The sequence below is a fragment of the Heptranchias perlo genome, chromosome 28 (assembly GCF_035084215.1).
Source record: "Heptranchias perlo isolate sHepPer1 chromosome 28, sHepPer1.hap1, whole genome shotgun sequence".
Taxonomy (NCBI): Eukaryota; Metazoa; Chordata; class Chondrichthyes; order Hexanchiformes; family Hexanchidae; genus Heptranchias; species Heptranchias perlo.
The window spans coordinates 34,525,039-34,552,367 of record NC_090352.1 but is presented as its reverse complement, the minus strand read 5'-3'; the positions used below and the strand labels follow the sequence as shown (position 1 = coordinate 34,552,367).

At 45.0% G+C, this 27,329-nt stretch overlaps 1 protein-coding gene across 2 annotated transcripts; it reads left to right on the top strand.

Moving 5' to 3' along the window:
• The first annotated feature begins 287 nt into the window (after window positions 1–287).
• nle1 (notchless homolog 1 (Drosophila)) lies at window positions 288–21,758 on the top strand. Of its 2 annotated transcripts, none has more exons than XM_068008453.1 (13): window positions 288–511; window positions 3,123–3,266; window positions 5,529–5,746; window positions 8,341–8,420; window positions 10,209–10,285; window positions 11,205–11,302; window positions 13,754–13,946; window positions 15,044–15,179; window positions 16,588–16,634; window positions 18,281–18,483; window positions 19,562–19,721; window positions 20,262–20,332; window positions 21,499–21,758. In XM_068008453.1, the coding sequence occupies exons 2-13, from the start codon at window positions 3,132–3,134 to the stop codon at window positions 21,509–21,511; spliced, it is 1,431 nt and encodes a 476-aa protein (XP_067864554.1). In that variant the 5' UTR covers window positions 288–511; window positions 3,123–3,131; the 3' UTR covers window positions 21,512–21,758. The 2 variants fall into 2 exon arrangements, with proteins under 2 accessions (XP_067864554.1, XP_067864553.1); XM_068008452.1 differs by having other exon boundaries at window positions 288–523.
• The last annotated feature ends 5,571 nt before the right edge of the window (window positions 21,759–27,329 follow it).

Below are 27,329 nucleotides of genomic sequence, written 5' to 3'. Positions count from 1 at the left end.
TTTTGCACAGGGTCTTAACTTTCTGTACAGGGCTTTCTGGTTTTTTTTCTATTACATATTAAACAGTTTTATTTACAATTAATGACATTTACTCTTACATTTCAACTTTCTTTACAGGGCATTAACTTTCTCTACAGGGTTTTAACTTTCTGCACAGGGTTTTCTGGTTTTATTTCGGATTTCCAGCAGCCCCTTTTGTCTGCAGAAAACCCTTCTGTTGTTTGTCATCCCACCTGCCGCCAGCAGGAGGGGGCGCTCTTGGCAATTTCCATCGGAGGACGAGATGCGCGGACGCTCTTGACCCCGCTGCCGGCTCGGGGTGATCTGTTGTCAGGGGCAGGCTCCATGCGGTCCCGCTTGCTGGAGTTTAATGGGCGGAATGTGTTTCTTTTGCCGTTGAGGACTGCAATATAGCGCGAGTGCTTCGAATCCCGGGTAAAGGACGGACCCCCTCCAGCCGCCGGGGGCTTATCGGGTCGGTAACCAGGGCCCGGAGGACATCCTGCCGCAGGTTTGAATTCTGGTCAGTGCATCTCCAACAGGCCGGGCTCCTCTTTGCATTTTAATCAGCTTTGCTTCTCATGAGCCCGGTTAGTGCTCCCTGGGGTCGCTGTACCATCACCTTGGGCCCTGTATGGAATCCTGCAACTTAACCTGAAATGTTACTGTTGCCACATTCTGATACAGTAACAATTTGAAACTCCACGACCCCCCTCCTTCCCCCTCCCCTCCCCCCCTCCCCTCCCCCCTCCCCTCCCCCCCTCCCCTCCCCCCTCCCCTCCCCCGCTCCCCTCCCCCCTCCCCTCCCCCGCTCCCCTCCCCCCTCCCCTCCCCCGCTCCCCTCCCCCCTCCCCTCCCCCGCTCCCCTCCCCTCCCCCGCTCCTCCTTCCCTCTCTCCCCTCCCCTCCTTCCCTCTCTCCCCTCCCCTCCTTCCCTCTCTCCCCTCCCCTCCTCCCCTCTCTCCCCTCCCCTCCTCCCCTCTCTCCCCTCCCCTCCTCCCCTCTCTCCCCTCCCCTCCTCCCCTCTCTCCCCTCCCCTCCTCCCCTCTCTCCCCTCCCCTCCTCCCCTCTCTCCCCTCCCCTCCTCCCCTCTCTCCCCTCCCCTCCTCCCCTCTCTCTCCTCCCCTCTCTCTCCTCCTCTTGTGGAGATTGGGGTACCCAAGAACACAGGACTGTGTGATTGCCCTCCCTCAATGTGGCCAGTATCTGCATGTGATACTGGATCGCCACCTTCTCAGGGTAACTTGTGTTGGGCGATAACTGCAACCATGCTCGCACCCTGAGAAATAATAATAAAAAATGTGAAACCGGTAAATGAGTTACTGCACATTGGGAACCTCAGATACACCGTTCAAAATCATTCCAAGGTATACTGAATCAAAGGATATTAAAACCTTTCTCACGCTGGTCAACATTCACAGGTTGTCAATTACATAGGATGTCTGAATGATCTCAAATTGCTGGGAATCAACATTTTGTCCAGCCAGACTTCAGGGACACTATTGGTCAGAATGATACAAGTCACTGTCCATTCAACAGACGTTAGCGTATTAGCATCAGTTCTGATGAAAGGTCATCGACCTGAACCATTAACTCTATTTTTCTCTCCGCAGGTGCTGCCTGACCTGCTGAGTGGTTCCAGCATTTTCTCTTTTTTATATTGGCGTATTAAACCCCTGTTTGTTCAACGGGAACAAACAACAGATGCATATTTATATTTTTTTGCGTACTGTTGTATTCTCAACAGTTTTCAGAAACAGCTAGCAGTAACTGACTTCGACCATCAGTGTGCTGTGACCAGCAAAACTCAATCCACTAAGTTATCTATCATCAAGAAAATGCTTCATTTTTGTCACACTAATCTCTGAATTGTCTCTGATATCCCCCCCACACCCAGCTCTTTTATATGTGATCGTACTTTTGATGCCTTTCATGTTCCACAAAGGAAATTGTTAATGTCATACAAGTACAGTCAGTCTAGTGTTTCATATATTTGTGTTAAATGGAAAATAGTGGAGAGCTGGGAGTAAATACAGGGTTATCTGTTGAGGGGCTCAGAGATATTCAGTTAAATCCAGAGATTAGATTCATGTCGCAAATTCAGGGAGTGATGCCTGTTAATGTGTATAATTTCTGTAAACAGTACAGAGTCCGAAGTAGTGGTTTATAAAAACAACCATCAGAAGTTTTTAAATGACCTGTCAACAATATATTATAATGCATGTGGCCATAAAACATGTCAGTCATGTCACAGAGTGAATGCATTGTTTCACTTCACTTCTAAATGTTACATAGAATTACACAGAATGTACAGCACAGAAACAGGCCATTCGGCCCAACTGGTCCATGCTCCACACGAGCCTCCTCTCACCTTACTTCATCTCACCCTCTCAGCATATCCTTCTATTCCTTTCTTCCTCATGTGTTTATCTAGCTTACCCTTAAATGCATCTATGCTAGTCGCCTCAACCACTCCATGTGGTAGCGAGTTCCACATTCTAACCGCTCTGAGTAAAGAAGTTTCTCTTGAATTCTTTATTAGGTTTATTAATGACTCTCTTATATTTATGGCCCCCAGTTTTAGATTCACCCACAAGTGGAAACATCTTCTCTACGTCTGCCCTATCAAACCCCTTTGTAATTTTAAAGACCTCTATCAGGTCACCTCTCAGCCTTCATCTTTTCTAGAGAAAAGAGCCCCAGCCTGTTAAAGTCTAGAATCAGCAATAGTGCAAAAATAGAAAGAGAAACTGTGACTGGTGGAATTACAAAGCTGGTAGGTCAGTATCTCAATAAGAAACAGCAAGTTACATCTGAGCATTAATCAACCTTGAGCCTTTGGATACTGATTGACTTGCTGTGCATTCCCAGCATTTCTGTTTTATTTACCATTGTAAGTTGCTTTTAGACTGGGCTCCTGATGTGCAGCAGGTTTGCCGGTTAAGCAGATTGTTTTGCTATCCCTTACAAGTACAAAATCCACGTGCAAAATATTAACTTTCTTTTTTGTCAGTTTCTGTTGATTTGTCAATGTGATAATTTTGCTTAAAAGGGGTGGTGCTGGTATCGAGGACTTGGATGCCTGATGAGCTTTTCTTACTCTCTTTCCCGTCTCTTCCATAGTGTTCGACAATGAAGGAAGACATCCAGCGGCTGCTGGTGCAGTTCAAGAATGAGGGCGGGGAAATTCTGGGGTCACCTTTTGATGTCCCAGTTGACATTACACCCGACAAATTGCAGCTTGTGTGCAATGCACTGTTGCCCAAGGTAAAAGCATTTTAAAACTTTTATACAGTTATATTTTAGGGACGGTGACACTTAATATGACTTTAGTGCATTCCCCACTCCCTTCGTCCCACCATTGGCGGCCGTGCCTTCAACCATCTAGGCTCTAAGGTCTGGAATTCATTCCCTCCCTAAACCTCTCTGCCTCTCCTCCTTTATGACCCTCCTTTAAACCTACCTTTTTGACCAAGCCTTTAGTCATCCCTCCTGATATCTCCTCCATTGGCTCAGGTTCGATTTTTGTCTGTGAAACGCCTTGGGACATTTTTCTATGTTAAAGACGCTGTATAAATGCAAGTTGTTGTTGTTAATGGAATAGTTAATTTCATTATTTTATTTATCGTAAAGGAAAAGATCAAGGAGTATATAGAGAATGACTTGCATTTATAACACCGCACCTCATCTCTCAGAAACATCTCAAAGTGCTCCAATTAAAATGAATTACTTTGAAGCACAGTCATAGTTAACGTAGGCAAACGTGACAGTCATCTTGCACGTGGCAAGGTCTCACAAACAGCAATGAGATAAATGAACAATTAGTCTGTTTTTTTCCTGGTGTTGTTGGGGCAAGGAATGTTGACCAGTCTATCAGGAGAACGACCTGCTCTTCAAGTAGTGCCGTGGAATCATTAACATTCGTCTGAACAGGCAGACGGGGTCTCAGTTAAGGTCTCATCCAAATAATAGCAACCCCGCTCCCCCCACCTTGATTTCCTTTGATGTTCAACATTCACTCGATCCACCAGAACAAGTTGGTAGAATGTCTCGTACAAAGTACAGCATCTCTGACAATGCAGCACTCCCATAGTACTGGAGTCATTGCATTCCACTGGAGTGTTAGCCAAGCTTATGTGATCGGGTCCTAGAGCCCAAAACATCCTAAAATAGAGTGAGTGCTACAACTCAGCCAAGCTGTCATGAAGCATTTATAGCTGGAAAAAGGGCAGTATGAAATAGGACTAAACGTTTGGTTTCCAAAACCAATGCAAGACATTAATTATGTTGGGTAGATTAGAACAATTTCCTTTCACCTCCAGGATCTGATTTGCGATAGATTATAGGGGTGCCGTACAGTGGTAGGACCTTATTGTGGAGAGTGTAGGCTAGAGTCCATAAGGTATCTCTCTCTCTGGGCTCGTGTGCTTGGGCACAGGGCAGTTATGGCGGAATGATAAGACTCCGATTCATGCCTGAGATTCACCGCACGGAGTGAGTTCTTTATGGAGGCTGTCCGGTCATGGGGAGGTGCTGCGTGGAGGCCAGGCACACTCGTGTGCTGGAAGAGCTAAACCCGGAAGGAAAAGTGCCTCAGGCTGTTTGCCTGCTCCTTCCAGCAGCACCTTTGGCAGGGGACTGGAGGTGGGTCTGCAGTTTGTCCTCTTAACCGTGGACGAAAGGGAGGGGAAAAGCACTTTGCTTAAAACACACTATTTTGTCCTTGTACAAGACCTTGGTTAGGCCTCAGTTACAATACTGTGTCCAGTTTTGGTCTCCTCACATGGTGGGTGTTTTTGAGGCTTTGGAAAGATTGCAGAGGAAGGCCAACAGATTATTTCCCAGTTTAAAGCATCTTGGTTACCAAGATAGGCTCAAAGAGCTGGGACTGTACACATTGGAGAAGCGTCGACTTCGGGGTGATTTGATCGAGGTTTATAAGATGATGAAGGGAATAGATTGTGTTCAGGTTGACAGTATGTTCCAATTAAATAGGTCAGGCAGGATCAGGGGCCATAATTTTATGGCCAGATCTCGGTGAGGTGTCGGGAGGTGGTTCTTTTCCTAGAGAATAGTGGATCTCTGGAACAGGTTACCGTCTCGTGCGGAGGAAGCCGATTCGCTGAATTCCTTCAGGCGAGAGCTGGACCTGTTTCTAGCTGGGGCGGAGATCGGCTCTAACATAAATTAGCTATTGTATGACATTAATCAGTGCCAGAGTGATCTCATGGAATGGTTTTGATCACCTAAGGGGTCGGGGAGGGAATTTGCCAGATTTCCGCACCCCCCCCCCCCCCCCTCCCAAAATTGGCCTGGGTTTTTAGTCTGATTTTTTGCCTCTCTCAGGAGATCACGTGGTTTTGGGTGGGTTGGATAGTGTGTATATTATGATTCACAAGGTATCACAATTGCGTGGGACTGGCTGGACGGACCAGAGCGTCTTTTCCTGTCCATTGTTGTCCGTGTTTGTAAAAAAAAAAGTCGAGGAATTGAATGAAAAAAAAAAGAGCAATTTTCTATTATTTTCAGGACGATCCATTGCCTTTGGCGTTCTACGTGAATGAGACGGAGATTGTCACCTCGCTCGAGAAGACACTGAAAGAGCAACAGGTGGAGACGGAGAAAGTTATTGACATTATTTATCAACCGCAGGCAGTGTTTCGAGTTCGGGCTGTGACTCGATGCACTAGCTCACTGGAAGGACACACTGAGGCCGTCATTTCTGTGGCCTTCAGTCCCACTGGAAGGCAAGTCTCTTGAAGAGCGTATTCTTAAACTTATTTAGATCTGTTCCTCTTGATGCAGGGAATGAAAAAATTACTTGTCGTAATATATAACGCCTTTTCACATTGTCAGAATGTCTCTGAATGCAAGAAATTACTTCTTTTGCAGGGACCTTTCTTGTAGGTAATTGCTTTAATAACGTCTCACTAACAGCACTCGATTTATTTTTGATTGAGGCAGAAATATTGACCAGGACACTTGGAGAACTCAGTGCTCTTCTTCCAATCTGCAAACCCCCTCCAGCCTTGTATCTCCTCCCACGTCCTTCATAGGAATGTAGGAACAGGAGTAGGCCATTCAGCCCCTTGAGCCAGTTCCGCCATTCAATGGCTGATCTGTATCTTAACTCCAACTACCCGGCTCCAGTCTTCTGACTGGACTTTTAGGGATCTCCCCACCATTGGTGGCAGAGCCTTCCACCACTGGGCCCCATTCTCTGGAATTCCCTGTCTAAATTCCTCCGCCTCTCTTTGGAAAAACCTCCAACCCAGCGTTCAGTCACTCCCTCCTATTCTCTCCCATGGCATAGCATCAGTTCCTTTTAATTTATTTTTGCTCTCCCCTCTCCAGGAAACAAATTAGAGTGTTTTCTGCATTGAAGGTGGTAAATGCAAGTTGTTGCCGTGCCACAGGATCTTCAGCATCCATCTGAAGAGCGGCACCTCCAACAGTGCAGCTCTCCCGCTGTTCTGGACTGCATCGTCAGCCTAGGTTATGCACTCAATCCATGACCTTCTGATCCGGGAGCAAGAGTGTTACTGAACGAACCAGGCTCTCATCGCAGGGACTTTAATCCCTGGCCATCCCCTTCGCAGGCCACTGTCTCAGGCTGAACCAGGCTGTTCGTAACCTTTGCCGTCTTATTTGACCTGGAGCTGAACTTCCGACCCCATATCCTCTCCATTACGAAGATCGCCTACTTTACCTCCGTAATATTGCCCATCTCTGCCGCTACCTCAGCCCATGTGCTGCTGAAACCCTCATCCGTGCTTTTGTTACCTCCAGACTCGAGTATTCCAGTGATCTCCTGGCCGGCCTCCCTCCTTCCATCCTCCATAAACTTGAGCTCGTCCAAAACTCTGCTGCCCATTTCCTAACTCGCACCACGTCCCGTTCTCCCATCACCCCTGTGCTTGCTGACCTGCATTGGCTCCCGGTCTGGCAACATCTCTAATTTAAAATTCTCATCCTCATGTTCAAATCTTTCCATGGTCGCGCTCCTCCCTATCTCCATAACCTCCTCCACCGCTACAACCCTACGAGAACTCTGCGTTCCTCCAACTCAGGCCTCTTATGCGTCCCACCGTTGGCGGCCGTGCCTTCAGCCATCGAGGCACTAAGCTCTGGAATTCCCCCCCTAAACCTCTCCCCGCTTTAAGACACTGCTTAAAACCTACCTCTTTGACCAAGCTCTTGGTCACTTGCCCTGATGTCTCCTTATGTGGCTCGGTGTCACATTTTGTCTGATTACGCTCCTGTGAAGTACCTTGGGACGTTTTACTGCGTTAAAGGCGCTATATAAATGCAAGTTGTTGTAATTTGATTTATCCAATCGAGCCTGGCTCTGAACGAATGGATCCACCTGAAATATTAATCTGCCTTTCTCTTCCAGATGCTGTGCATTTCCAGCATTTTATTTCAGATTTGCAGTTTTCCTTTTTATCTACAGGCTTGTGCTTTAGTTTAAGGAGGTGTATCTGCGATTTTATATTCTCCCCCCTCACCGTGGTATCAAGCATTGATTGACCGTGAGGATGTGCAGACTTCGCAGGCCTCAGCCAGTGTCGCTCTTGAGCCAGCTGTTAGGGACCTGCCCTTCCCATTTGCATTTGTTTCCCTCCCGCGTTAAGTGCAAATCCCTGACCTCCGCTTATTATCTGCCTGTTGCTCCAGAGTAAATGCAAAGGGGGGCTGTCCAGCTTGTTGGCACTTTGAGTTTCCATGTTGCACAGTGGAACCCAGAATGCCCAAGGGGACCCACACCCGCTGCTGAATGTCGAGAGAGAGCAGCGAGCGAAGTCACTCAATCCGAACATGAGTCAAAAAACACTTGGTAAGTGCACCAGGTTGTGGGTTCAAGCCCCTCTCCAGGACTTGTGCGGACAAGCTAGTTGACACTTCAGTACAGGAGTGAAGGAGTGTAGCCACTGTAGGAGGTGCTGCCTTTGGAAGTTGCAGTTGTTTTAAAATATCCCTCCTCTCCTGCCAAACTCACTGATTCCTACTGCGACAGTTCCACTGCTCCTCTGGTTAGTGCATGAAAAATAAAAAGTACTAAATGTCATATATAGCCCTGTGTGGTGATTAAGGAACTTGAGACCCTTAGGCAGTCATCCACATCTAGTGCCAGCTCGATAGAAACTCACAGAAAGAATTCTTCAGGTAACACTTGTTCTTGTAAAGTGCTCCAACTTGTGGTACTACTAATAGTTGGTATAGTTATTATACACAGTGTTTCGTGACTGCTAATGGTTGGTATAGTTTATTGTACACAGTGTTTCGTTACTACTAATGGTTTATTGTGCACGGTATTGACCTGATGTCTCTGATGTTGAAGGTATCTAGCAAGTGGATCAGGGGACACCACAGTGCGGTTTTGGGATCTGACGACAGAAACTCCGCACTTCACAGCTAAAGGCAAGTTCACTTTGAACATTTGCATATTATCTTTCCTACACAAAATACAATTCCTTCCCCCCCCCCCCCCCCCCAACCTTTCCTTTTTGGTCCCTGCTCCTAATGCACACAGCACTTCCCAACTGAGAGGGAGGGTGACTGGCCTCCACCCAGGCCTTTGTATCCGAATGTACTGCTTTTAAATAATACCAGGAAAGTAGGACCAGGGAACATCAATTTAATTTGTTAGTTTATAACTGTCAGCTTGGCTCAGTTGGTAGTACTCTCGCCTCGGGATCGCAAGGTTGGAGGTTCAAGACTCTATCCCTCAAACCCTTTTCTTTCGGAAATGGCCTCTTGATTCCGTTTATTCTGTTTGTTTTAACGGCCTCCTTTGGTAAATTAGTCCACAACTGTATTGCTGTCTTGCTGCTAACTTCATACTTTTTAAACTTGGGTATTCTGATTTCTTTTTCAACCTTTCAAAAAAAAAAAACAACACACACAAGCCCAACTTCCATAACCGTCCCTCATATCCAAAATCCCTGATTCCTGGCATCGATCGGGCTGCTGAGTGAGGTCGAAAAATATCACGCCAAATGCAGCAGGTGGCGCTCTTTCTCCGGTTTGGGCTGAAACACATTGTCGGGGCAGGAAAAAGGGAACTTCACTCTGTATATCCCACTGTGCTGGACCCCACCTGGGAGTGCTTGATGCAGAGAAAACTGAGCGCGTTCCATCCCCCAGCGCTTAACTCACCGTGACGAGTGGAATATTCACCAAAAAAAAAAGTTATGAACTTATGAGGATGGCCATTTGCGATTGTTTGTGGTATTAGTCTGTGCCGTGGCTCAGTGGGTGGTACGCTCGCTTCTGAGTCAGAAGGTCGTGGGTTCAAGTCCCACTCCAGAGACTCGAGCTCATAATCTAGGCTGACACTCCCTCGGTGCGGTACTGAGGGAGTGCTGCACTGTCGGAAGTGCCGTCTTTCGGGTGAGAGGTTAAACTGAGGCCCCGTCTGCTCTCTTAGGTGGACGTAAAAGATCACTTGGCACTATTTGGAAGGGGAGTTCTCCCCGGTGTCCTGGCCAATGTTTTTCTGTCAACCAACATCTAAAATGGATTATCTGGTCATTATCATATTGCCGTTTGTGGGACCTTACTGTGTGCCAAATGGCTGCCACGTTTCTTACATAACAGCAGCGACTACACTTCACAAAAATACTTCATTGGCTGTAAAGCACTTTGGAACGACCTGAGGTCGTAAAAGGGTCTATATAAATGCAAGTCTTTCTTTTTTCATTATGTTCAGCACTGAAATTCTGTTCTGCCATCAGTTAATAACCATGAAACGACATATAAGCATTGGAATTAGGGCCCTTTGAATATTGCCATCGGAAGACTTAATTCGTGTGTATTGAATTCCATTGCTTCATAATGGAGGCGTCAACCCATTTAAAATAGTGGACAGATTTAATCTTGTCCATGCTACTGTTTGAAGAGCCTAATTGCAAGGCAGTAGTGGTCCCACTTTGAGCAATTACGAATTAAGCTTCCCCTTAATGTTAGCCAACTCCATTTCTGTACCTTCCCTTTGATTATCTGTCTCGCTTTAATTCAGAGCAATTTTTATAGCAGCAAATGAAATGAGATTGAGCCGTACGGCCATTAACTACCCGAAAAAAAAATTACCGTGAATGAAATAATGTTCCATTTGAGGCCCAGTGGAATGTGTTTCATTAATAATTCAGAGTCTGAAAAATTGTCTTGAGCTAATGTGTCTGAAACGAGTTTAATTTCTTTCCTCAGGTCACAAGCACTGGGTATTGAGCATAGCCTGGTCTCCCGATGGGAAAAAGCTGGCATCTGGGTGCAAGAATAGTCAGGTACTTGAGCTTAAAAATTCCTCTTCATGGTTCACCTATATTTATCAAGGTTCGTCTACATTTATCAAACTATCAGCAATTGTGTCAGCTGTGGCTCAGTGGGTAGCACTCTAGTCTCTGCGTCAGAAAGTTGTGGGTTCAATTCTCACTCCAGCGACTTGAGCACAAAATCTAGGCTGACACTCCAGTGCAGTACTGAGGGAGTGCAGCACTGTCGTAGGTGCCAGCTTTTGGATGAGACATTAGACCGAGGCCCCGGCTGCCCTTTCAGGTGGACGTCAAAGATCCCATGACACTATTTCAAAGAAGAGCAGGGGAGTTCTCCCTGGTGTCCTGGCCAATATTTATCCCTCAGCCAACATCACTAAAACAGATTATCTGGTCATTATCACATTGCTTTTTTTGGGACCTTGCTGTGCGCAAATTGGCTGCTGCGTTTCCTAAGTTACAACAGTGACTACACTTCAAAAGTAATTCATTGGCTGTAAAGCGCTTTGGGACGTCCTGAGGTCATGAAAGGCGCTATACAAATGCAAATCTTCCTTTCTTTAATTGTTAATTTTTTTTCTGGTCATTAATTACCTTTTTCCGTTCAAACTTCCCCCCCCCCCCCCCCCCCCCACCCAGTAAAAGGAGAACATGATGCCATTAAAATATGAGGGGGGGAGTTTTACAAGCATTGTGCGTTTTAACATATTGCCATTACATTTTACATTTCTCTTGCACACCTGCGTGTCTCAGTAAGGCAGCTGAATGTTGAACTTTCCACTGTCAAATGTGGCCTGAATACACAAACTGGACTCTGAGGGATATTTACAGCAGGACATTTCTCAGTGTGTGACCAATCGGCGAGTGTACTTTTTCTTTTAAAGTCGTATGTATCTCTGGGTAAAGTTGGATGTTGCCTGTGTAATTTCAGATATTCCTGTGGGACCCCAGCACAGGCAAGCAAATCGGGAAAATTTTAACAGGACACTCTAAGTGGATTACACATCTCTGCTGGGAACCGCTACATATGTGAGTGAATAATTCATAGAGTTCTGAGGCCAGCGACAAAGTATAGTTGTCCTGTCATCAGTGGTTTTAATTTTAGTAACCAACAGCACTGGTACAGCTTCCTCTGTTTTACATGTAGACAGAACTCGGCACTGAGGCTCATGGATTTGCATGACACAAGTGTTTTTTAGGCAGAATTACATAGAATTTACAGCACAGAAACAGGCCATTCGGCCCAACTGGACTATGCTGGCGTTTATGCTCTAGGCGAGCCTCCTCCCTCTATTTCACCTAACCCCATCAGCATATCCTTCTATTCCTTTCTCCCTCATGTACTTATCTAGCTGCCCCTTAAACTCATCTATGCTATTTGCCTCAGCTGCTCCATGTGGTAGCAAGTTCCACATTCTAACCACTCTGGCTTAAGAAGTTTCTCCCGAGTTCCTTATTGGATTTATTAGTGACTGTCTTATATTTATGACCCCTAGTTTTGGTCTCCCCCACAAATGAAAACATCTTCTCTCCGTCTACCCTATCGACCCCCTTCATAATTAGGTCTCCCTTCAGCCTTCTCTTTTTCGAGAGAAAAGAGCCCTAGCCTGATCAGTCTTTCGGGCACAGTTTATAGAACAGTGACATTGTCTCCTAAATTACTACGTTGATGTCTGAATTTGGCCATTTAGCAGCTGTGCGACCGCCAGTCGGTTATTACACGAGTTCTCCGATTAACTTCCATTAAAGATGTCAAGGCATTGGAGAGGGTGCAGAGGAGATTTACCAGAATGGTACCAGGGATGAGAGACTTCAGTTATGTGGAAAGACTGGGGAGGCTGGGATCGTTCTCCTTAGAGCAAAGAAGGTTAAGGGGAGATTTAATAGAGGTGTTCAAAATTATGAGGGATTTTGATAGCGTAGATAGGGAGCAACTATCCCTAGGCAGGAGGGTCAGTAACCGGAGGACATAGATTTAAGATAATTGGCAAAAGAACCGGGGGGGGGGGAAATGAGGAGAAATTTTTTTACGCAGCAAGTTGTTATGATCTGGAATGCACTGCCTGAAAGGGTGGCGGAAGCAGATTCAATAGTAACTTTCAAAAGGAAATAGGATACATACTTGAAAAGGAAAAATTTCACGGCCATTAGGAAAGAGCAGGGGAGTGGGACTAGTTGGATAGCTCTTTCAGAGGGCCGGTACAGGCATGATGGGCCGAATGGCCGCCTCCTGTGCTGTCTGATTCTATGATACGTGTTGTTTGAAAAAAAAACTTTTTGTATGTGTGAGAATAGTATACCGCAGGTGGACAGCTGAGTTGCTTCCAGACCTCTGACAGTGCTGCTAGGAGATGTGCGAATGCAGGTCCCTGGGATGATTTAACCTCCCTGCCTCCGGGGCATTGACTGGGTACCACTTCATGCTTCTTCACATCAGAAAGAAAGAACGAACGAACTTGTGTTTACATAGTGCCGTAACGCGTTCTCAGGATGTCGCAAAGTGCTTTACAACCAATTAATTGCTTTTGATGTCTAGTCCCTGTTTTAATGTAGGGAAATACAGAAGCCAATTTGTGCACACAGCAATGTCCCACCAACAGCAATGAGATAAATGACCAAATAATCTGTGTTGGTTGAGGGATAAATCGTGGTCGACGAGAACTTGCTCTTCCTTGAATAGTGCCGTGGGATCTGAGGGCAGACGGGCCCTCGGTTTAACTTCTCATCCGAAAGACGGCACCTCCGACAGTGCAGCACTCCCTCGGTACTGAGGAATCCACAGCCCAGTCAACTCATCCAGTCTCTGGCAACAGGTTGCAACCGGGGTCTTAGTTTAACGTCTGATTGGAAAGACGGCTCCCCCAACAATCCAGCACTCCCTCAGTACTGCACTGAAGTGTCAGCCTAGATTATATGTTCAAGTCCTTGAAGCCACAACCTCCTGATTCAGAGGAGAGAGTGCTGCTAACTGACCCCAGCTGACCCTTAAAAGTGGGTGGTTGCTTCCTAGCGGCAGAGATTTGGGAAGAGGCTACTTTCCCTCCATCTGCTCTTGTGGGTGAAGAATAGTACATTGTACATGAGGGGTGGGGGAAACAAATGGAGGTTACATGAGGAGTGTGGTTTATGATTTATGTACCAGTGGTTCTCAGACCTGTGCTTACATACTGTCAGAGGACACAAGTTTGTTGCATTCAGAATGGGATGTAATCTTACCCCATTGTTCCATGCTGTGTATTCTATCATCACTATGCTTGGCTAAGATGCTTTGTTTAAGCACTAATTAATTGATGTTCAGAATGGAGAGTGGGTCTGATAATGTGGTTGTGAACTCCTTGCTTTGTGCCCTTACTTTCTTGTTCTCATGAAATACCAGAAATATCTCATTCAGTACAACAAGCGTTTAAAGTTCATTAGATACTGATTAAGGTTGGAAGTTGGGCTTTTAATGAAGTATTATTTCTTCTCCCACGCTGCTAGAAATCCACAGTGTCGTTACCTGGTCAGTGCATCCAAGGACTGCAGTATCCGGATATGGGACACCGTGCTGGGACATTGCGATAAAATCCTGACTGGACACACGCAGTCAGTAACCTGTGTGAAATGGGGTGGTGATGGTCTCATCTTTTCCTCATCGCAGGACAGGACTATAAAGGTGTGGAGGTCCCAAGACGTGAGTGGGATTCACTTTTTAGAACGGCAAGTCGGAAATGTATGAGACCAGGGCAAAGGGTGGTCGTCTTGTTGATGTTGGGTGGAGGGTGGGTGGGAAGGGGACAGTGGGTTGGAGTGAGTGATGTTGATGGCAGGAGAGATGGCGTGTGTTTCTGTGCAGTCTTTCACATTGTCGAGCCCTCCCAGGCAGCGTTGGGGATCCCTCATCACCTGTGGAGGAATTGTGTGGACCAGTAATCAGCCTGGAGCGATGCTGCCCTTCGCAGGTAGAATCCGACTTTGGCAATGAGTGACCGTCTCGGTGCTTAAAATTCAACATTCGGAGAAAGTGGGAGAGGAAAAGGAAATGCAGGGACCTTGTATTGTGGCAGCCATCTTTGTATCAGTTTTTACATAGAATTACATACAATTTAAAGCACAGAAACAGGCCATTCGGCCCAACTGGCGTATGCTGGTGTTTATGCTCCACTCGAGCCTCCTCCCTCCCTACTTCATCTCACCCTATCAGCATATCCTTCCATTCCTTTCTCCCTCATGTGCTTATCTTGCTTCCCCCTAAATGCATCTATGCTATTCGCCTCAACTACTCCATGTGGTAGCAAGTTCCACATTTTTACCACTCTCTAGGTGAAGAAGTTTCTCATGAATTCCTAATTGGATTTGTTAGTGACCATCTTGTATTTATGGCCCCTAGTTCTGGACTCCCCCACAAGTGGAAACATCTTCCCTACATCTACCCTATCGAACCCCTTCATAATTTTAAAGACCTCTATTAGGTCAGTTTGGTCTGTTTACTGGTTGTGCAGTCACTATAGGTGGATTTCTACAGATACATTGCCATGGGCAACAGCCTGGATACAAAAGTGTTTGATCTGGTGGTGGATTGGTGTTTTAGGAGTTGGGGATCAGCGTGTGCGTGTTGAAACAGAATAAGGAAAAAGCTGTGCAGACTGTTTATGCATATGTTCTGCTATAGCTTACATGCATGTTTTTGCGAATGTGCTACACAGTACATTAAGGTCTTAGTCATTTTTTTCTTTTTAAAAAAAAATACATTGAGACAAGTTTGTTAACTGTTTCTACGGTCTATTCCAGGGCGTCTTGTGTCGAACGCTACAGGGCCATGCCCACTGGGTAAATACGATGGCACTCAGCACAGACTACGTACTACGAACTGGAGCTTTCGAACCAGCTGAAGCCACAATTGCTCCCAAGGACAGAAATGATTCCAGTGGGTGATCTTGCTGTCTTTCCTTGGAATATTTCCTTAACTAGTCTTTGTATTCCAGGATGTAGAAAGAGAGCCTATTCTGTTTACTCACTGCTCCCATTCCACGATGGTGGGATCCAGCTACAAATCCACATGTCTTTCACACTCCAAAATATCAAAATTTGTTATACAAACTGTTTGGAAAAAAAAACCCATGTCAGTCAGGGACCTGGAGCCCAAAATTTATAGACAGTTACAGCTGCCCTGTAAATGAACTCAGGGGTTTACAACTGCACTGGTGTCAGCCTAGATTATGATCTCCAGTCTCGGGAGTGGGGCTTTAACCCACAACCTTCTGACTCAGAGGCCAGAGTGCGGCCAACTGAGCCATGGCTGGCACCCAAGACGGTAGACGGGGCCCTGAAGAGAAATTTTAGGGGAGTAATTTTTATTTCATGTATAAGAAACAAAGGCTTGTAACCCTATCTGGATATCCTTCAATTCCTTTCTCCCTCATGTGTTTATCTAGCTTTCCCATAAATGCATCGATGCTATTCGCCTCAACCACTCCAATGTGGTAGCGAGTTCCACATTCTCACCACTCTCTGGGTAAAGAAGTTGCTCCTGAATTCCCTATTGGGATTTATTACTGAATATCTTATATTTATGACTCCTAGTTTTGAACTCCCCTACAAGTGGAAACATCTTCCCTACGTCTACCCTATCGAACCGCATCATAATTTCAAAGACCTCTATCAGGTCAACCCTCAGCCTTCTGTTTTCTAGAGAAAAGAGCCCCAGCCTGTTTGGCCTTTCCTGATAGGTATAACCTCTCAGTTCTGGTATCATCATTGTAAATCTTTTCTCGCACCTGCTCCAGTGCCTCTATATATTCTTTTCAAGTCTGATGCTTGCCTCGCCTTCGGTTTCTGATCTCGCCCGCACTGCTGTACGGAGGCCCGTGCTTCACGAACTGATTTGATGTCGGCCCCGTTTAATTCGGAAGTCCGGGAGCCTGGTGTGCATGCTGCTAAATCCCCGGTGGCAGACCCATGGGAAAGCTCATTGGGCTGCCGCGTTTGCCGCCAGGTTAACGATACTGAACGTAGCGGCACAAATGCTGGGAGCCAACATGAACCTGTATTAAAAAGCAGTGAGAGGCAGGAGTCTCTTCCCTGACCCCCCCCCCCCCCCCACTCCACAACACGTTCTAAATATAGCCCAGCTTAGTCACGTCATGCAGGCAAGTAGAAAACAATGCATGTGGTGGGAGGCCTCTCCCTGCATGTTAGCACCATTTAATTTTTAAAAATTATTTTGAGGAGCTGCGATGTTGCTCAGTGAGAGGTAGTCAAACAGGTAAGATCTATTGATGAAACTACTAAAGCATCCCCTTCTCATTTTCTCTTACAATGGTTTATTTTTGCAGTGGAAGAACTGAAGCAAAAAGCTTTGCGGAGATATGAGCAAACCAGGGTAAGGGAGCAGCAGAATAAAAGTTCAAAGCTATTGATTTCTAAGACCTGCAGTAGGTGGTCTGACATTTAATTTTATATTTGATAAGGTTCCGTGCAGGAGATTATTAGCAAAAATGAGAGCGCACGGAAACCTTGCAAACATGGGTTGGTGATTGGCTGGGCGACAGAGAGTGAGGATAAAGGGAATGTATTCTGATTAGTGGGATGTGACAAGTGGTGTTCCCCAGGGATCGGTACTGGGATCCTCAGCTTTTCATCATAAATCAATGACTTGGATGAAGGAATAGAGAGTTGTATAAATAAGATTGCAGATGACACTCAGTTAGCAGGCACAGTTAGTTGTGCAGATGGGAGTATGAAGTTACAAAGGGACACAGACGGATTAAGTGAGTGGGCAAAACTGTGGCAGATGGAGTTTAATGTGGAGAAGTGTGAGGTCACCAAGGAAGACAAACCAGAAGATTTTCTTAATGGCGAGAGGAGCAAAGGGATTTGGGTGTCCAGGTACACACAATGCTAAATGCTAATGCACAGGTACAAAAAGTAATGCTTCAATTGTACAGAGCCTTGGTCAGACCCCATCTGGAGTTCTGCGTTCAGTTTTGGGCACTGCACTTGAGAAAGGATATATTGGCCTTACAGGGGGTATGGTGCAGATTCATCAGAATGATACCAGGGCTTAAAGGGTTAAATTATAAGGACTGATTGCGTAAACTTGGTTTATATTCCCTTCAGTGTAGAAGATTGAGGGGTGATCTGACCAAGGTATTTAAAATGTTGAATGGATTTAATAGGGTAGATAAGGAGAAACTATTTCCTCTGGTGGGGGAATCAGGAACGAAGGGGCATAATCTTTTAGAGCTAGGCCATTCAAGAGCGAAATCAGGAAGCACTTTTTCACACAAAGCGTAGTAGAAATCTGGAATTCTCTCCCCCAAAAGGCTGTGATCCTGGGAAAAGTGAAATATTCAAGTCTGATTTTTATTAGGTAAGGGTATCAAAGGTTATGGATCAAAGGCGGGATTGGAGTTGAGGTACAGATCAGCCATGATCTAATTGAATGGCAGAACAGGCTCGAGGGGCTGAATGGCCTACTCCTGTTCCTATGTTTCTACATTACAACAGTGACTACATATCGAAAGTACTTAATTGGCTGTAAAGCACTTTGGGACGTCCTGAGGTCGTGAAAGGGGCTGTATAAATGCAATTTCTTTTTTTTTGCCTTTTATCACCTGAGTTAGCTGAACTGTCTCAAAGTCAGACGCTGAGATCTAGCATGCTGTCCTAAAGAGTGATGAGAGAGGGCTTGTTCCCCATAGTTCCTCCCCCTACCTCTAAAATGATGAGTTCCCAGCCACAGTCTGTCCCGTTGGAGCAGGGCAGCGATTAGACCTCGGGTGCCTCCTTACAGAAAACTTTGTAAACTTGGCGAGTTATCCTAGACCAGTCTCGTGTGCCTGGTGGCAGAGCTGTCGGTGTTTTTTCCCCAGTGGGGAATCGTGTGGAACGGTGAGAATCTTGAGGAGGATGAGAAAAATAAAAGCCAAGGTGGAAATGTTCAATCCCATGTCAGCACTGACTTTTTGATATTGATGTCTCTTACCGGCAAACCGATCCTAATGACCTCATTCTTTTTTTCCTCAGGGTCAGGGGCTGGAAAGACTGGTTTCAGGGTCGGATGACTTCACGCTTTTCCTCTGGACACCTGCAGAGGATAAGAAGCCCTTGGCACGAATGACAGGCCACCAAGCTCTGATTAACGAAGTCTGCTTCTCCCCGGACACCAGGCTCGTTGCCAGTGCATCGTTCGACAAATCGGTGAAACTGTGGGATGGCAGGACTGGCAAGTAAGGATCCTAACCTGTTGGCTTCAGTAAGGGGTTTTGGGGTAGGAACCCCACCTAATAACAACGTACGGCGTGGGGAAATTGTTATAGTGGCTGCACAATGTGTTTGGTGTGCCAACCTTCAGTGGCATGGACTGGTCGGAGACTGGTCCAAGTGGTCAATCAAGGTCGAGCGGTTCTGTTCAGTTGATGGCAGCAAAGATCTCCATCAATTAGGTTAGGGGAACGTGGCCAATCTCCAAATACTTGGATTAACCTTAACATGGAGGCTATGGTGAAGGTAAAAAGAAAAAAACTGCAAGTGCTGAATATGAGGCTGGAAATACACAGCTGATCCCATCAGCATCTGAAAAGCTGGTTTAATGTTTTGCTTAGATACTTGACCAACATTTATCCCTCAACCAACATCGCTAAAATAGATGATCTGGCCATTATCACAAAGCTGTTTCTGGGACCTTGCTGTGCACAAATTGGCTGCCACGTTTCCTACATTACACAGTGACTACACTTCAAAAATTGGCTGTAAAGCGCTTTGGGATGTCCTGAGGTTGTGAAAGGCGCTATATAAATGCAAGTCTTTCTTTATGTCTTATGAAAATCCGGTCCAAATAGTTTAAAAAGAAGCAATGAGTGAGGGGTGAATTGGATGGGTTAGCACAGCATGCTTTCAGCTCTGAGAAGTTGATTCAAATCCAAATGAATGAAGCAATCCTCTCCATGATGTCTGCAAAATGAAATGGACTTTGGTATTCTCAATCCAATGCCTACTGTGTGCAGATCCAAAGTCCAAAACTGCTCCTGCTTCAGCACAGATGTACTCAGACTGGTGAAGGAAAAGGGAAAAATTCACACTGGGACAGTAGGGCTGGTCTACAGAGATCGGGGGCGAAGGTACATCTTGGGGGCAGAACCGAGGGAGTTCTACTCTGCAGTTAGCTGTTCTTGACCCGGGAGTGGTTGATGCTGACACTGGTTGGTTGAAATGGGTAATTTGTTCCATTACCCAGGGACCAGAGTCTCTCCCTTTCAATTTAAAAGAAAAACGCATGAGTGATCTGAGCCTTCTGCTCGTTACTAGGTACCTGGCGTCTCTCCGAGGTCACGTGTCAGCGGTGTACCAGATTGCGTGGTCAGCGGACAGCCGATTGCTGGCGAGTGGCAGCAGTGACAGCACGTTGAAGGTCTGGAATGTAAAGGCGCAGAAGTTGTCTGTTGACCTTCCTGGTCATGCAGATGAGGTAAGGTATCTTCTATTTATCAAGTGCTTTCCCTGAGCAGGAGATGTGGTTTCCCATTAAACTGAAATGACACGTGGACATGAGTTTTAAAAAAAACTTCTAAAATATTTTCTGTTGCTAAGAAGACATAAAAGAATTTTATGGGTTTAAAAAATCGGGCGTAGGCCATTGGGCCCATCGAGCCTGTTCTGCCATTTTGTTAACCTCTTTATCTCATTAATCCCATTTTCCTGCCTTTTCGCCACATCCTTTAATAATATTACTTCCCAGGTATCTTCAGGATAAGGCTCAATGAGAAAAGAGCCCCAGCCTGTTCAGCCTTTTCAGATAAATATATTCTCTCAGTTCTGATATCATCCTTGTAAATCTTTTTTGCTCCTTTTCCAGTGCCTCTATGTCTTTTTTATAATGTGGAGACCAGAACTGTGCACAGTACTCCAAGTGTGGTCTAATCAAGGTTCAATACAGGTTTAACATAACATTAAACTACGATAAGCACATGTTTCAGAGAATAAAAATGTTTCTGTTTTGTACTTTCAGGTTTACGCTGTTGATTGGAGCCCTGATGGGCAAAGAGTAGCAAGTGGTGGAAAAGACAAAGTGTTGAGAATGTAAGTAGAGAAAGAGAGGTGATCGATCCATTGATGGTGTGTAGGAATGAGAACGTTAGAGGGACTGGACCTTCAACTAAACTTTCTCCAAACTTGTCAAAAACTTTTCTCTTTAAATTTGTAAATACACTGATGCCACCGTCTAACTTTTTCAAAGTCTCCTTTCTCTCAGCAATGACCATGAAATAAGTAGCTGAAAGCTAGTTTTAAATCGTTATTAAATAAAAACAGAAAATGCTGGAAGCACTCAAGCAGCATTTGTGGAGAGAGAAAAACAGAGCTAACGCTTCAGGTTGATCGTCCAGTTCTGACGAAAGGTCATCGGCCTGAAACGTTAACTCTGTTCCTCTCTCCACAGATGCTGCACGACCTGCTGAGTGTTTCCAGCATATTCTGTTTTTAGTTCAGATTTCCAGCATCTGCAATATCTTGCTTTTAAATAATTCTTATTGGGCGCACACTACTAATTCCTTAGATCGTGCAATGCTTGAGCTGAAATTCTAATGAGAAATCATAACACGTGTTTCAAAACAAACAATAAAAGCTCATGGCCCAGAAAGAATTGATGAGATGAGCGAAAATTAAATTAAAATAGGGGGAGGAAAGCTCCCATAAATCAATGCCAAACTTACTTCCATAATTGGAGAAGACGGAATATAATAACCACGTTTGGGATTGAGCTGGGAGTAGCTCAGTGAACAAGTCTGATTGAAATTAATGTAACAAGATAAGGGAAGATTGCGAGAGAGACCAGGGAAGGTCGTGAGACAAGCAAGGGATTAGGGTTTGGAAGAAGGGAGGAAGTGGGGGAATCATTGCAATGTGTTGGATTTCAAGTGCACTGCAGCACAGAATAGTCAGACATGTTTCCTACCCCGATCACCAATACAGTGAGTTATTGCTACAGTGGCATTGGGGAGGGGAGGAAGGGGGAGATAAGTTGGTGTAGAGTGGAAGCCAGGTGCACTTGCATACCTGGCTTTAGGGTAGCACTGACAGATGACACTTGGGAGAAGTTCATCCATCTGCCCCTTTGGTTGGGGAACGTCCTGAGGCACCAGGAGACCCAAGAGGGGCTGTATTTAAGTTGTCTGTCAGTGTATAATATGATCATAAATAAAAGAAGAGCTTGCACTGAGCAGCACCGTGTGTCCTGTGTTTTACAGCTGGAGATGGTGATGGCGCAGAACAGGCCCTCCGTTTTGAAGAAATCCCTGGACTTTTGCCTGGAATTCCACCTTTGCGGACTGTGTCTCGCGTTACTTCCTCCGCCGCACGAAATGTACATCTTTCAGTGAAGGAATCCCCGTGATTGGGGCCCACTAGTTTACGGTGACTGAATAAATCAAGTTCCATTTTTATCACATGGGGGTCCAGGAGTTTTGCCAGTTCTGGGGGGTCATATTACGCAGTTTCATCCATTTCCCCCCCCCCCCCCCTGCTCCCCAAGAAGCAGGGGGGGGGGGGAAATGGATGAAACTGCGTAATATGACCCCCCAGAACTGGCAAAACTCCTGGTGTTGTAAAATTGTTTACAATTGTCAACCCCAGTCCATCACCGGCATCTCCACCCCAAGAAAGGCATAGATCTGTGGCCTTGCATGCGACCTGTGGAGTTTCTTGTAATCCTACTGCGTGGGAACCCCCTTATGCCATTGTGATAATCGACTGGAAATATTTGTGCATATAAGAGGGGACACTAATTCCAGGGCAAAAAAAAACCCCCATATCCTGCAGGATTGTGAATGTCAGTATTTCATCATTTTAGAAAAAGGTCATTAAAAGCCAGAGCTCCAAATACACTTGCTCGTCCTCGTGTTGAAATCAAGATCCATCGCAACACGTCTATTCTTATTCTTTCCCAGGAACTTAAAACCGTGGAACTCCTCATCTCCCTCAAATCTTCCCTTTTTCCTACAAGGTAAACACCAGCAACTTGTATTTATATAGTGCCTTTTTAACGTAGTTAAAGCCTTATGAAAACCCAAGCTCACCAAAACTAACCTAACCACTTGCAAGTTAATTTACCTCGTCTTCCCTCCTTCTCCTTCCAGTTTTGGTGGTGCCCTATATGATACGCCGTTCACCTTGGTGGTGAATATTTCATTCACAGTGTCTATTGACACCATTGTGTCAGCCAATGAGTTGGAGGCGGGGCTGGATTTGCAGCAAACAAAGTCTATTTCACAGCAAGCAGTCTATTTAAACAGCGGACTACAGCAAACAGTGTATTTACTCAGAAACAACAGTCTATTTAAACATTTCCACAACATTCACCTGAGGAAGGAGGAAGCCTCCGAAAGCTTGTGAATTTCAAATAAAATTGTTGGACTATAACTTGGTGTTGTAAAATTGTTTACAATTGTCAACCCCAGTCCATCACCGGCATCTCCACATCATATTTAAACAGAGTCTCTGCAAGCTACAGCAAACCAAAGTCATGACCGAAACTACAGCAAAGTCTCCCGATAAAAGCAGGGTGATTTCTCCAGCAAAATGCAGTGAGTGGAGGATAGCTACATAATACAAATTATGTGCGTAAAATCAATCCCAGTCACTGAGAGTAGTGCGGTCTAGGTATGACTGACAGGGGAATTACCCAATCATCTCCATTCTGGCTGGGAATAGTGGTGTCACTGTTTCATTTTTTAAAAATTTCCTTCTTTTGCCTCTTGCATAACCAGGAGAATTGGATGACATTTAGGACATAGAGCAGGAGAAACTTTTTTTTTTACACAGTGTTGTGAGGCTGTGGGATGCACAACTGGAGTTAGTGCTAAAGAAAAAGAAAGAACTTGCATTTATATAGCGCCTTTCATGACCTCAGGACGTCCCAAAGCGCTTTACAGCAAATTAAGTACTTTTGAAATGCAGTCACTGCTGTAATGTAGGAAACGTGGCAGCCAATTTGCGCACAGCAAGGTCCCATAAACAGCAATCTGATAATGACAAGTTCATGTGTTTTTTTTTAAAAGTGTTGGTTGAGGGATAAATATTGGCCAGGACACCGGGGAGAACTGCCTTGCTCTTCTTCGAAATACTGCCATGGGATCTTTTACATCTACCTGCGAGGGCAGTCGGGGCCTTGGTTTTAAAGTCTCACCCAAAAGAGGGCACCTCGGACATTGCAGCGCTCCCTCAGTACTGCACTGGGAGTGTCAGCCTAGATTTTATACTCTATTCCCTGGGGTGGGACTTGAACCCACAATCTTCTGACTCAGAGGCGAGAGTGGTACCCACTGAGCCAAGGTTGATTGAAGCAGGGACTTTGAAGAAGAGGTTAGATAGCTGATTGAAGGACAGGGGGATAAAGGTATGCGGGATCAAGGCACGCACGTGGGATCAGGGCTACTGCTCAAGTGGGGGGATATACACCACCACGGACTGTTGTCCGGTAATTCTACGCAGGAAGTTTAGATTTGTGAGGGCATGGTCATTGCCCCTTATATTTTGGCCACAAAGGAGGGTTGCTGTAGCAAGGCAGTGAATCTGCTTCCATCCTCCTTACCCAGCACTTTGGCCCTCTAGGGCAGAAGTGTCCAAACTTGTAGTCATCGTGGGCCATGTAGGTGTGCACTATCGAGTCATGAGGGCCACAGATGAAGTTACTCAATCCACGTTCCCGTTAATTTTCAGATATTCCAAAGGTGCGGATACTAGCAGATCTAGGTTTTGTGGTATAGAATTTATCCACCAGCAGGGTAACATTGACGAGCAATCTTTTCCAAACCACCAGGAAAAAAAAAAGTGAGAAAGAAAGATAAGTGCAAAACGGTCCGAGTTAGAATTATCGAATCTCACACCACAGAAGGCGGCCATTCGGCCCGTCGTGCCTGTGTCGGCTCTTTGAAAGAGCTGTCCAATTTAGTCCAGCTTTTCCCCATAACCCTGCATTTTAGTCCTCTTCAAGTACATGTCCAATTGCCTTTTGGAAATTCCTGTGGAATCTGCTTCCACCACCCTTTCAGGTAGTCCATTCCAGATCTTAACAACTGTGTGTGAAAAAATTCTCCTCATTTCCCCTCTAGTTCTTTTGCTAATTATTTTAAATTCTATGACCTCTGGTTACTGACCCTCTTGCCAGACGAAACAGTTTCTCCCTACCTGCTCTATCAAAACCCCATATAATTTTGAATACCTCTATTAGGTCTCCCCTTAACATTCTCTGCTCTAAGGAGAACAATCCCAGCTTTCCAATCTCTCCTGAGGTCTGAGGTCCCTCGTCCCTGGTATCATCCTGGTAAACCTCCTCTCTTGCCTGAGCTTTGTTGGCCTGTGTGCTAGGGCTTCGGGGCCAGATACAGTCCACGGGCCATAATGTGGACACCCAGGCTGCTGGGGGCTGTGATGATTTTGCTGACAGACCAGCAAGATTCTGTTCAGAAGAGGGCTAGAAATGAGTTGTCTCACAAGCTGCAAATCAAACCCGGTTTCCCCCGTAATTCAGTTTAAAAAGTTGACAAACGCACCAAGACCAATGTGATGCTCTGAACATAAAACGTGTATTACACTGACATTTTGGACTGTGGTGGGGAAGGGGTGGGGGAAGAGAATTAAAATACATTATTGAAGTATCGTAAATTGTCTAATACTATATACCTTCAGCCCCTATGTCATTACCTCCCTGCTCTTTCATTTGTGTCAGGCTGCCACAATTGTGCTCAGGCCTAATGATTTGGAAGAAGAAATTATATATATATTGGCAAAATAATGAGTATCTGGTAGTGAGTTTAACGCCAATTCAAACTTGGGGTTCTGCTGACAGGCTCATAACCAATCGAAGTTTCCTGTCAGGTGGTGTTAAGTTGTTGTAAATATTAGCTTTGAATTGCTGTCAGGTGTCTTATTATTACAGTCTGTTGCTGAGTCCAGACAAGTTCCCACAGGGAAAGGAGATGACTGTCTTGGTTAGTCACCCAGAGACGCCCTCATGTTCTTTCCGGTGCCAGTAATAGAGCAGCATTGGTGGAGACCGATCTCTAGACATTCTCAGCTGGAGACGGTGTAAGGCTATGAGAAGGGTGTGTTCCACAAGAACAAAGGAGACTTCAAAATAAGGAAATGATTTGTCATGGTATCCGTGCCTTGGAACATAAATATATGCTATAAGTCGTAGAGAGGAATGACATAGGATTGCACCCGTGTTTCCCTACAATGCAAAATCTCCTAATCACAAAACAAAATGGTGCAGGTAAAGTGTTACTTTGTTTGCAGAACAGCTGTTGACCCAATTGCTAGAGATTTTCCTGAAGAGTGATGATTAATTTTGGCGTCTTTGTTCTTTGCTCATGGTGGGTAAGACCTGAGCTTTCTCTCCCAGTTGACTGGAACTACATTGTCTCAGTTTATTTTACCAAATTGAAAGGAGTATCCTTGGGTCAGAATGAGTCAAGTGAGGACAGTAATTGGTTCCGCTCTTAGAAAAGTTAGAATAACCTGCACCATAGAAACCACAGCGTGGTAACAGAGGGTCGTGTACTCCTGCTCGCTTTCTATATATCACTGAGTGGAAATTACTTTCCACTATATTCTTGCACTAAATTCATTATTCATGATCATAACAGTCAAATGTAGTTACTGTACATGTAAATTTAGCCATGATGTGGAGATGCCGGTGATGGACTGGGGTTGACAAACGTAAAGAATCTTACAACACCAGGTTATAGTCCAACAATTTTATTTGAAAATCACAAGCTTTCGGAGATTATCTCCGAAAGCTTGTGATTTTCAAATAAAATTGTTGGACTATAACCTGGTGTTGTAAGATTCTTTACATATGTAAATTTAGGACTGACTAAAAGATTTGGTCTACATTGGGACGTCTACAAGGAAATCCTTGGCATCTATAATGGCTCTGCTTTTTCTGTCATATTTTATTTTTCTCCCTCCCACTTCAGGATCTCCAAACTCACCATTCCCTCGCCAGCAAGGCAGGGTTGTTACCTCTGCCATTGCTGCTGTTGAGTTGGCTGCAAGGAGCTGTGACAAAATGGCCCAGGATCCCGTTTACTTTACGGAATATTGTAGTACAGGCCTATTAACTACTACTCCTCAAGATCTCCCAAATTGCTTCGCAACCAACAGAATACTTTGACGTAGCTGACATTTTCTCATGTGGTGGCATAAATCACCCGTCTTGGCCTTTATGTCTGTGATATGTTGGTCTTTCATTGTAAACATATTAGTCATAGTGCAGATGTAGAATGTCAGGGTTGGTATTCTGCAAGGATAAGATCAAATGGGCTAAAAGGATTTCCACCTATTTTATCTTGTGATGTAAAAACTGCTGTTGCCTTCAGAAGACTGTTATGGCAGACGAATGTGGACAGTACAAAGCCAAGGAGTCAACACTTTTATGTATAAAAAATAAAACACATTACGTAATTCGACTGTTAAGCTGGATTGAGTTACGAGCTGTAATCCAACGTCAGGATTCAGTGCTGTTAACAAAACACTTGAACTTTGTGCTCAGTTTACAAACCCTCACTTGTATTACAGCCTTGCAATACATTTGAACGCAATTGTTTTTATTATTCAGCATCGTGCATATCTTTTTTTTATTGAGAAACTTAGTGAATGTCTAAATACAGGACATCGTCAAGGTTCATAAGAGACAACATAATAAATCAGTCATGAGGTGGCACCAAGCATGAATTTTATTTAGCGTATTTATTTAAAAACAAAACTTGATTCACACAATAAATGATACGATAACAATTGCATACTGATGTAATCACAGAAAGAATCTTGTGCACCTGTGCAAAAGTTCATAGTGGTGAGTGAGCCTTCAATCTGATAACACAATGTCCTTTTAAATGTGCCTCAGTTTTTTTCTGGTAGTATCAAGTTCATCTGGGTTGTTGCTACTAGGAATTGTGCAAGATGAATACTCATGACTTTCAAACACAAGTACAAGAATTATAGAATGATACAGCACAGAAGGAGGCCATTCAGCCCATCGTGCCTGCGCCAGCTCCTTGATAGAGCTATCCAATTA

Bases quoted from the DNA above. Each gene is read 5' to 3' on its own strand.
- nle1 (XM_068008453.1), top strand. From the start codon at position 3,132: ATGAAGGAAGACATCCAGCGGCTGCTGGTGCAGTTCAAGAATGAGGGC. The intron at 10,286-11,204 runs GTACTTGAGCTT...GTGTAATTTCAG, and splicing joins CTGGGTGCAAGAATAGTCAG to ATATTCCTGTGGGACCCCAG. The intron at 19,722-20,261 runs GTAAGGTATCTT...TTGTACTTTCAG, and splicing joins TTCCTGGTCATGCAGATGAG to GTTTACGCTGTTGATTGGAG.